General features: G+C 42.5%; 1 protein-coding gene across 1 annotated transcript in view; it reads right to left on the bottom strand.

The window, feature by feature from the left end:
* Positions 1–2,876: 2,876 nt before the first annotated feature.
* The window catches only part of SMIM15 (small integral membrane protein 15), a 29,555-nt gene continuing 20,549 nt past the window's right edge, over positions 2,877–11,882 (bottom strand). The window contains exon 2 of the mRNA XM_089688049.1: positions 2,877–3,398. Coding sequence (XP_089544175.1) covers positions 3,156–3,380 — 225 coding nt within the window. The 5' untranslated portion in view covers positions 3,381–3,398 and the 3' untranslated portion in view covers positions 2,877–3,155. The remainder of the gene's footprint in view (positions 3,399–11,882) is intronic.

Raw genomic sequence — 11,882 nt, 5'->3', positions numbered from 1 at the left:
GCTGCATTTCCTCCACAAATGTGAGCCTTGGATACATTGGGATATGGGTAGAACATCCAACCACCTTTTATTGTTGTATTTGATCCCAAATGTCACAACAGGAAGTGAAAGAAAATCTCTCCACTTTCAATTTGATTGGTCTCTGACAAGACAGGGTAAAATCCCCCCAAAAGTATAATTAAGAGGGTTAAAATCTGCTAAAAGTAATACGTTGGAGCCCAGTTAAAAAAAATGTCCCTCATGTTGGTGACCAGTAGGAAGACTGCCTCTTACATTGGTGGATAAAATGTCACTTTTACAGTAAAAAAGATCATTTGTGTCATGCAGCTGGCTTTGCCAAGCGGCATTGGTTCTGGAACTGTGCAAGCACTATTGAATAGGAGGTCAGTCTCAGCTCAAGGAACCCCTAGCAACTTCTGGAAGAACCCTGGCTGAGAATGTCTGTTCTAGACTAGGAGCTCACATTTTGAAATCTTAAAGTTTTTGAGCCTGGATTTGAGTACCGATACCCAACACTGGATTGGCTGCTTTGGCAGCACCTCAATTTTTATACGTGATGCATATGGAACTATGCATTACCAAAGACCAAACCAATTCAGACACTACATCATTTTAGTATTAGACCCTGGTCAGTGGAGCACAACTAATAGACCTCCACTGCTACATTTTACACTCTTGTTACCATTTTTCTTTGTAGATTTGAAATAAAGCTGCTTCACAGGAATCCAGTTTTAGAGAAAACCAGTGATGCTGGGACAATCAATTAAATTGATTATAATGAATACAGAGTAATATGTGTGTTCTTGTAAAGATTTTCATTACCTTGTCCAAGTGTCACATTGTGTGATGTCAGATGACCCTTCCATTATTTTTTTTCTATTTAATATAGAAATGTTTTGCCTTTAAAGAGTTTTTATCATATTATTGTAAAAATTGTAATCATGCCAGCTTTGCATCTGAAGTTATGCTGGAGGCATTGGGGGATATCATGGCATGTAATGTGAACGATGCTACTTGCTTGACCACCTCTTGTTTGTAGTTCATTCTGTCTCCTTGGCCTCACTGCTGCGGATGACAGTTGTCTATTCCCCATCGTGAGCTGGAGAAAAGTACACTAACTTCCTACAGTTCCAACTTTTTCTGTTTGTACGTTTGGATGCATTAATGTGAAAAGTAGGTCACATCTTTCCAGCACACTGCAGGTTTTTAGACGCCAGGTGACAGCAGTATAGTATGGTCAGAAAATTTGGTACCTTCACAGATTAGTTATTAAAATCTTTACAACATGCAGGATGAAATTGAACATTTTTCATCAACACAAATTCTGCTTAGATACTATATACTTGCATTTTTTATTATACATTTTAATGCCATTTATTCTTTAGAAGTCCAATACTACATCAAAGGAGGTCTGCCAAGTAAACAAAAATCAGTAAATACGTTATCAACTCTACTTATCTCAGTTACCTTTATTCATAAGCAGGGGGCTTTTAAAATGGACCCTGTTAGGTCCATAAAGTAATCCAAATACCATTATCCTGCAAAAGAAGAGCTGTTCTACTCACCTCTCCAGTGGTTCATGTGAGTTACTTTTTCCCCTTCTGGTGCTGCAGCCTCCATCAATGTATTCTTCTTTGGACACGTCCAGGATTGTTGTATTCCTGCATACCCCACTGCTGCTCCACTGTTCCTTCTGCTGACCCCTACAACACTACAGGACTGAGCAGTGATGTAGAGGTCAGAGGTTGAAACCATGAGTGCCAAAGGCACTACTCCCCCCGGCTAGTCTGGGGATGTAATGGCGTTCGGTATTGGCGCTCTTGGACTCCTGCTCTTTGCCCCTTTTTTTTTTTCTTTCCTCTTTCTTCCTTTTTCTCTCTCTCTCTGTTTTTGGTGTGACTGGACAGCTGCATTTAGTTGTTATAGGCAGTTACATTAATGTTTTGCAACTTATGTGTCATTGATAGCCCCTGCGTGGACGTACCTTTTGCCCTGTTGGCGTTAGAGCACTGTTTTTCCTTTTTTTTATTTTGCATTTTTTTTATCTGTGCAATTGATAGCCCCTGCGTGGGCGTGTTTTATTGCCTCAGTTTTATATTGTTTAAAAAATTAATAAAAACCATTGAAATAGAAACCATGAGTGCCAAGGCTGCAGTGTTTGAATGATAAAAAGGTAGGAAACACATACACAATAAGAAGCTATCAGACAAGCTCTTTTCTTGCAGGATACATGTATTTCGATTCATTTTGGGACCTACAGACTCCTTACTATGCATAAAGGTGACTGGGATGAACAGAAATTTATTTATTGACCTGCAGAAATAGGTATGCCAGCTTTCCTCTTGCAGGTCACTAGTATTTGGTTTAATTTATTTAGGGACCTGACAGGGTTGTTAACAATAGGATTCTGTGCCCAGGCTATGGACCTTCAGGTATTTACATATTCTTAAAAAGAACTTACTGACCTCTGTAGGTGCAGGCACCATGGATCAATTAGTTCACAAGACAAGCACTGATATGATTTAAGTCTGGTCTCCCTGCTCCATCTCCCAGAGCGCCTGCTCTCTATTTGCAATAAATATTAGAACCTACATCTTTTGCTTTCAGAATCTACCAAGCTGCTATCCTCTGGCCTAGGACATGTTGAATATGGACGATACAGGTTTACAGCCTTTATCATTCTTTTGTACCTGCAGCATGGCTGGGGGAAAAATATAGGGACCTAGCAACTAAAATGACAGCAAGCTGATGTCCAGGTTCTTTTAATTCTTGCACATGCTTACCTCTTCTGTTTACTAAACCAAGTCTATGATGAAGAAAGTATGTTCCCATAGATAGCAAAGAGCATCTTTTAAATAAATTACTGTCTACAAATGAAAGAGTTAAATCTTATTTATGAATGCAAACGTTATGACAGAGAAAGCCAATGCAGCTAACAATAAACTCACAAGGTATTAAAAAAAAGACCAGTAAATCATCTCAGTATTCAGGAAAAGGGATAACATGTTATTTGTGCAGGGACAAGTGTTTAAAATGCTGCTAACAGTATCCAAAATTGGTCAGACATTCCACAATCATTAGAAGAAAATAATATGTATAAAAAGCGTCTTTAGTTTTTTTGAACAGTTTTTGATGTTACTAGCCCCGTGTTACGCTCAGTCTTTCTTTGTTCTCTTTGCTTTTGCAATGTTTTCCTGTCGTTTCTGCTTCTTCTTCTGTTCCCGTTCCTTGGCCTCAATCATTTTAGCCAGTTTCCAGGAGAGTACTGCACTTGCGATGAAGAGCGGGGTGAGGGCCAGGATCACCGTTGTAAGAAAACCATATGGGTCCTTGGCAGCCCATTCTACTATGTACTCAGCCCAGGCCTTTATATCAATCATGTCTTCAGTAGAATGTCACTGGGGAGACAGAGCAGAGAACTCAAAACTGTGGCATCATAAAGCACTGTTCAATCACCACACATTTTAGATTTTTTAACTTGGGGCAATAGAAAATAAATGTAGCTTTGTACAGTTTCACCCAGACAATAAAGTGAATATTGTGCTTTTTGTTAGGTACTTGAAGTGTATCTGAACTCAAGAACAAAAATGTACTATACTGCAGTTTATTAGTCCTTCGATGCAATGGCTGCATTCATTGTTTTCAGGCTTTTTCCTTTATTTTCACCTCCTGCCAGTAACACATTTCTTCCAAGGGCGACAACACTCATGCATTTCCTGTCCTAGGGCGACCGCACTCATGCACTTCCTGTCCTAGGGCGACCGCACTCATGCACTTCCTGTCCTAGGGCGACTGCACTCATGCACTTCCTGTCCTAGGGCGACCGCACTCATGCACTTCCTGTCCTAGGGCGACCGCACTCATGCACTTCCTGTCCTAGGGCGACCGCACTCATGCTCTTCCTGTCCTAGGGCGACCGCACTCATGCTCTTCCTGTCCTAGGGCGACCGCACTCATGCTCTTCCTGTCCTAGGGCGACCGCACTCATGCTCTTCCTGTCCTAGGGCGACCGCACTCATGCTCTTCCTGTCCTAGGGCGACAGCACTCATTCACTGTACTGTATCTGAATGCACAGCATTGTGATCCTAGGAAGTGTGCTAGGACTACAGAACACCACCTCAACCCTATAACACAGAAGAGAAGTGTTCTGTAGTTCAGGCAGGGTTTACATCATTGAAGTTAGGAAGCTTGCTGGATTTCTAGCAGGATCAATGGGCACGTATTGATGCTCCATACACACTAGCAGTTGTTTTTCTGCTCCTAGAAAATAAATAGTGTTCTCCTATGTGTCCATGCACACTACTTTAGGCTAGTAGTGTTTTTCAAGCTTCAGCTTTTGGGAGCAGAAAAAAAAAAAAAAAATACTGTTGTAGAGTTTTTGGGAGCATTTTTCTAGCAGCAAAAGAGGCTGAACGTTCCTAAACGCTACTATAAAACACGTCTAACAGCTTTTTTTTCTACATGCTTCTAAAACACTACTAAAATGCAACTACAAGCTGGCATAAAAACGCTATTAGCGTTTTTCATCAAGATTTTTTTTCTCTCCAGATTTTATTGAGCTTATAAAAAAATGCTAGTGTGCATGGAGCCTATGGGTTTAACATTTAATGTCATTTCAAAAGTGGTTTTAAATCTGCAGCTTTAATTAAAATAATACCTGGTGATGCTGCTGCCATAGAGGCTGTTCCATTTAGGCACTTCCTGGGAGGGGGGAGGGGTAACAATTGTTCCCTTGCACTGTCACATGCAGCACTGGTGGAGACTACAAGCAGCCATGATAATGCACATCATACAGGAATGGTCCACTAATGTCAGGGAGCCAGTCCAGAGCACTGAAAAGTAGCTGATGCTAAGAGTGAGTTCACAGGAAGTTGGTTAAAAAAAAAAAGGTTGGAGATCAGCAGAACTGAGATGCAAAAAAGCATTAAAAAAAAAAATAATAATAATAATAATACACCCGGGTTAAGCAACTTCTGCACTCTCAGCTGTGGTAAAACTACAAATCCCAGCATGCCGCTTCCTGACCGCCCTATAGCAGAACTACTGCTACAGGGCGTATATATACACGTGATTTTGCATTTCCGAGTAGGGGGCACGCGCCACCCTACCCGCGCCGCCTTTGGCGACTAGAGCTGTCGATCACCAGGTCCTGGCCGGAGATCGTGTGATCGCCGAGGAACACTGACGGGAGAGGTCTGTATGTAAACAATACAAATCTCTCCCGCCAGCATCAGCATGCTGCTTTGCATTGCTCTTATGTGTTTTGCATTGCTCTTATGTGCAGCACACAGTTAACCCTTTGATCGCCCCCAGATGTTAACCCCTTCTTGCCCAGTGCCATTAGTACAGTGTCATTCTTTTTATTAGCACTGATCACTGTATTAGTGTCACTGGGGATGTCAGTGACAGTCAGTTCCCCCCCGGTATCAGAATACCTGCCACAGTCCCACTAGAAGTCGCTGATTGCCACCATTAACAGTATAAAAAAAATGTATACCGCCATTTGTAGACGCTATAACTTTCACGTAAACCAATTAAATTTACGGGTATTGGGATTTTCTTTTTTAGCAAAGACATGTAGCAGAATACATTTTGGCCTAAATTTATGACGAAATTTGATTTCTGACATTTTTTTACTGGACATGTTTTATAGCAAAAAGTCATTTTTTCCCCCTCAAAATTGTTGGTCATTTATTTTTGTATATAGCGCAAAAAATGGAAAAAAAACAAAAACGCACAGGTGATCAATTACCACTGAAAGAAAGCTCTATTTGTGGGGAAAAAAAAAAGGACATAAAATTTAATTTGGGTATAGCATTGCATGACCGCGGAATTGTCAGTTAAAATAACGCAGTGCCGTATTGCAAAAAATGGCCTGATCAGGAAGGGGGGGGGGGGGGTAAATCCTCTGGAGGACAAGTGGTTAAAAGCAACTTCTGCACTCCCAGCTGCAGTAAAACTACAAATCCCACCATGTCTCTACGCCTCGTTCCTTTTTTTGTCAAGAGTCTTGTGGAACTACAACTCCCATGAAGCATTCCAACAGTTGGGCGTGCCATGGTTGCCTACCCCTGTAATTCATGCTTCTGCAAACTAAATACCATCCAGTTTGGGATTGGATCTACTTTGGATTTACTCTTTTTTTTGCATGTGAAACATTCTTCCGAGGGAACAGCAGGTGTACAGCATTAGAACAGAAGTTATTTGTCCTGAAAATCTGGCACAATATTTACCACAGAAACTAACAGACCGAAAACCAAATGGCCATTTTTCAGAAATACAGAAGTTGAATTGGTTTGAGGCCAAAACTACGCAAACTGATTGAGAAATTTGCTTTTGGAATCGCTACCTTTGTTCTACAGGCAGCACGATAAATGACTGCATGGATACAAAAGTATAGACAATATAAATGTAAGTGTCTCATTGTCATAGCCTACATTGTAGAATTATGTAACAATAGTAGCCTACTCTATCCTATATTAGCAGACCTCTCGGTAACACGACAGTGATGAGGAACAAGGGTCTACCTCAAGTGATGCGCTGCACCAAGCATTAACTTCATTTACCTCCTATTCTTATTGCCTGCAGGAAAGCAATCAGGCGCTCGCTTTGCCTGCACAGTTACCATAGAAATGGCACAGTATGATACAGAAGGCATGCAGGTCTTAGCTGGACAAAAAAGAATAAAAAAAGGAAGACAGTAATAGCAGCAGGGCTCACACAATGGTGTAATGGTGACACACCTGAATATAGAGAGACAATACGGAAACAAAGGAAGAGAGACAATAATAAAGTGCAAAGTCACAGAAAGCAAATATGCCTTGGATGTATACTAGGTCTGCATGAGCTCTTCATGGTCCTGTCATTGCACTATACACATCGCTCCTTAGAAAGCTCCCCACAACATAAATATAAATAAATGGTACCTACAGAGGTAAGACATGACCATCGACCATTGTACTAGTCTGCCTGTAATCTACACTCGTTCACTGTGCGCTTGCTGCTCACCAGTCCTTAGACATGGTGGCTGCATTAAAGTGAGAAGCTTAAGGTTTGTTTACCTTCAGTGTGCAGCTCCCCCCCAATACTTTCCGAACTGGATCTCGATCCAGTGATGTGCACAGAAGCCTCGGCTCTCTCCCTCCTCATTGGCTCAGAGATAGCATCACAGCCAGCGAGGAGGCTGGGCTGAGCCCTGCTCTGTGCGTCAATGGACAAATGGAACGGGGCTCGAGAGCAAGCACGTATGAGTGCCCCCATAGGAAACTGACATAGCAGCTGGAGCCGTTGGCTCCTGCTGTCAATTACAGTCAGTGAGGAGGCAGGGCTGAGCCCTGCTTTGTGTGTCAATGGACAAACAGAATGGGGCTCGGGAGAGAGCACATACAAGTGCCCCCATAGGAAATTGACATAGCAGTGGGAGCCATTGGCTCCTGCTGTCAGTGACAGCGAGTGAGGAGGCAGGGCTGAGCCCTGCTTTGTGTGTCAATGGACAAACAGAGTGGGGCTTGGGAGCAAGCACATACGAGTGCCCCCATAGGTAACCTACATAGCAGCAGGAGCTATTGGCTCCTGCTCTCAATCACAACCAGTGAGGAAAAGTGGGTACAGTTTAAAAATTCTGAGGTATACCTAGAATATGTGAAATAAGGAAAGGGGATAAATATAGTATTATACAGTATTTATAAAGCGCCAATAGTTTGCTCAGCGCTGTACATTACAAAGGGGGACAGAACAATACCAATACAATGCAAAACATGAGGGGATTGAGGGCCCTGCTCTTTGGAGCTTACAATCTAGGAGGGAGGGGATGGTGGCACAGGAGGAGATAGCTGTGGGGGATGGAGTGGTAGGAAGAGTGGAGGAGGTCGGTCAAGTTAGCGGGGGGTGGGGTAGGCTTCCCTGAAGAGATGGGTTTTCAGGGTGAGCCTAAAGGAGAGGAGAGTAGGTGATAATCTGATGGGTTGGGGCAGGGAGTTCCAGAGGATGGGTGACACCCTGGAGAAGTCCTGGAGGAGGGCATGGGAGGAGGAGACCAGGGAACTAGAGAGAAGGAGGTCTTGTAAGGAGCGGAGTGTGCGTGCTGGGCGGTACTTGGATATTAGGTCGGTGATGTAGTTCGGGGCAGTGTGGTGGACGGCTTTGTACGTCAGTGTTAGCCAGTGGAGGGATTGGCAGAGGGGGGTGGCGGAGACGGAGCTGTTGGAAAGGTGAATGAGTCTGGCAGCCGTATTCAGGATGGACTGAAGCGGGGATAGCCAGCGGCGAGGCAGGCCAGTGAGGAGGGAGTTGCAGTAGTCGAGTCGTGATATGATGAGGGAGTGGATGAGCTGTTTAGTGGTTTCTGGGGTTAGGAACGTGTGGATTTTGGCGATGTTGCGGAGGTGGAGTCTGCACGAGTTTGTTAAAGATTGGACTTGGGGCTGGAAGGATAGGTTGGAGTCCAGAATGACACCAAGTACTCTGGCCTGCAGGGCGGGTTTGATATTGGCGTTGTTGGATGTGATGGAGAAGTCAATGGGGGGTGGGGTCCGGGCTGGGGGGGAAGACAAGAAACTCGGTTTTGGAGAGGTTCAGTTTAAGGAAGTGGAGCGACATCCAATCTGATATGTCGCTCAGTAGGTGTGTGATTCGGGTGGAGACCGAGGGGGTGAGGTGGGGGGTTGAGAGATAAATTTGTGTGTCGTCGGCATAGAGGTGGTAGTTGAAGCCGTGAGAGTGTATGAGTTGGCCAAGGGAGGAGGTATAGATGGAGAAGAGAAGGGGCCTGAGGACAGAGAGAGGTAGTACAGTATAATACCAGTAATAGCTAAGGTTCAGGATTTCTAGAATGAAGTTAAAAATGCATAATCAAAGGGGGTGGGGGAATAGGTAAGGGGAGGGGTAAAAGGTCACAGAGATTAAGGTTATTTCTGGGGAGTGTTATGACAGAAATGTGTAATGTATACTGTCTGTTTTATTAGCTTTTGTACATTTAATATGGTGATTTGAAAACAATAATATATTTAAATTAAAAAAAAAAAAAACAACCAGTGAGGAGGCTGGGCTGAGCCCTGCTTTGTGTGTCAATGAACAGAGCAGGGGTCGGATGTGAGCACGTATGAGTGCCCCCACAGGAAACAGACATAGCAGCGGGAGCCGTTGGTTCCTGCTGTCAATCACAGCCAGTGAGGAGGCAGGGCTGAGCCCTGCTCTGTGTGTCAATGGACAAACAGAGCAGGCACGTACGAGTGCCCCCATAGGAAACAGTTTGCTATGGGGGCACTTAGCAGAAGGGAGGGGCCAAGAGCTCCAGCGCGGAACCCAAGAAAACAGAGATTGGGGCTGCTCTGTGCAAAATCATTACACAGAGCAGGTAAGTATTACACGTTTTTTAAACATAAAAATGTAGCTTTTAACCACTTCAGTTCTGGGAGATTTTACCCCTTCATAACCAGGCCATTTTTTGCTATTTAGCACTGTGCTGTTTTAACGGGTAATTATGCGGTCATGAAACTCTGTACCTGAATGAATTTTTTCACACAAATAGAGCATTCTTTTGGTGGCATTTGATCACCACTGGGATTTTAGTTTTTATTTTAGAAATTAAAAAAAAAATTACACACACACACGTGTCGTTCCTCTAAAAAAATTGAAGAAACTCAACTCAAACTCAAACATTCACTATATAAACTGAAAAATGTTTGAAGATTTTGCTTTCCTTTGAATCACTTAATGAATATTTAGTTGTATAAGCACTGTTTCTGAACTGCTGTACATCTGTGTTGCATGGAGTCAACCAACTTCTGGCACCTGTGAACAGGTATTCCAGCCCAGGATGATTGGACAACATTCCACGGTTCTTCTCCATTTCTTGGTTTTGCCTCAGAAACTGCATTTTTGATGTCACCCCACAAGTTTTCTATTGGATTAAGATCCGGGGATTGGGCTGGTCACTACATAACGTCAATCTTGTTGGTCTGGAAGCAAGATGTTGCACGTTTACTGGTGTGTTTGGGGTCGTTGTCTTGTTGGAACACCCATTTCAAGGGCATTTCCTCTTCAGCGTAAGAAAGCATGACCTCTTCAAGTATTCTGATGTATTCAAACTGATCCATGATCCCTGGTATGCGATAAATAGGCCCAACACCGTAGTATGAGAAACATCCCCATATCATGATGCTTGCGCAACCATGCTTCACTGTCTTCACAGTGTACTGTGGCTTGAATTCAGTGTTTGGGGGTCGTCTGACAAACTGTCTCCGGCCACTAGACCCAAAAAGAACAATCTTACTTTCATCAGTCCACAAAATGTTGCGCCATTTCTCTTTAGGCCAGTCAATGTGCTCTTTGGCAAATTGTAACCTCTTCAGCGCATGTCTTTTTTCAACAGTGGGACTTTGCGGGGGCTTCTTGCAGATAGCTTGGCTTCACATAGGCGTCTTCTAATTGTAACAGTACTCACAGGTAAGTTTAGACCTTCTTTGATCTTCCTGGAGCTGATTGTTGGCCGAGTCCTTGCCATTTTGGCTATTCTATCCATTCCAATGGTAGTTTTTCGCTTTCTTCCACGTCTTTCAGGTTTTGGTTGCCATTTTAAAGCATTTGCGATCATTTTAGCTGAGCAGCCTATCATTTTCTGCACTTCTTGATATGTTTTCCCCTCCCCAATCAACTTTTTAATCAAGGTACGCTGTTCTTCTGAACAATGACTGGAACGACCCATTTTCCTCAGAATTTCAGAGAGAAATGCACTGTAACCAGCATGTACAACATTTGCTGCCTTCCTTCCTTAAATAAGGGCAATAATTGCCACCTGTTTTTCAAAGAATGAATGACCTCACTAATAGAACTCCACACTGCTATTATTTTGAACATGCCCCTTTCAATTAGTGATTCAATTACACAGAATCAGCAGCATGCATGTCATGACTGTTGGGTCTGTTGGATTTCTATTACTCTGCTACACCTGCTAGTAAATTATTTGCCATGTAGAAATATCATTTCTACCAAAAACAGTGATTGATCAGGTTAGTAATGTCTGACTGCTATTATTTTGAACACAACTGTATATATATATATATAAAAAGATTTAACTTTCTGTTATAAAACATAACCAATAATATTTTAAAAGAAAAATCTACTTTCTATATAAATTTAGGCCAAAATGTATTCTGCTACATGCCTTTGGTTAAAAAAAAATACCAATCAGTGTATATTTATTGGTTTGCATGAACGTTCTAGCATCTACAAACAATGGTATATATAGTGGAATTTTTATTTATTTTTTTATACTAGTAATGGTGGTGATCAGTAATTTATAGTGATAGTGCGGTGGGTAATCTGACACTGGGTGGGAACTAATTTCCACTGACATCACCAGTGACATTAATACAGTGATCAGTGCTAATAATATACACAGTCACCGTACTAATGACACTGGCTGGGAAGGGGTTCACATTTAGGGTTAACTATGTGCTTAACAATGTTAGCTGTGTGTACTGTGTGCTGTTTTTACTAAACAATAAAAAAAAAAAAAAAAAAAAAAAAAAAACATAAAACGGCACATCACTACAGTCTATAAAGCGAGCCCTGGATCTCTTCTATCATTTGCTTGGCCGACCAGCAGGTCCCAGCCATAGTTTATTGGCTTGGACCCACTGATAATTTTTTGCTGTAGAGAATGACTGCACAGCCGAGGAGGTAAGAGCGCGCCCCTTATCCAGAAATCCCACATCATATGCACGTAAGTGATCTAGTGCAGGAGAGGGCCTGTCAGCATGTGGCTAATATCACTTTAATCATCTTTTTTTTTCTCCCAAGCATTTTGCCCTTTTCTTTCACCTTGTGAACTGCAAAGATACATTTTTCTTGATTCCCAAAGATCATCTTTAGGTGAATC

Source organism: Staurois parvus, unplaced genomic scaffold (genome assembly GCF_062004578.1).
Source record: "Staurois parvus isolate SC_StPar_1 unplaced genomic scaffold, SC_StPar_1.0 ptg000445l, whole genome shotgun sequence".
NCBI classification, from domain to species: Eukaryota; Metazoa; Chordata; class Amphibia; order Anura; family Ranidae; genus Staurois; species Staurois parvus.
Note: the sequence above shows the minus strand (reverse complement) of the source record. Positions and strands in the feature narration are given on the sequence as shown.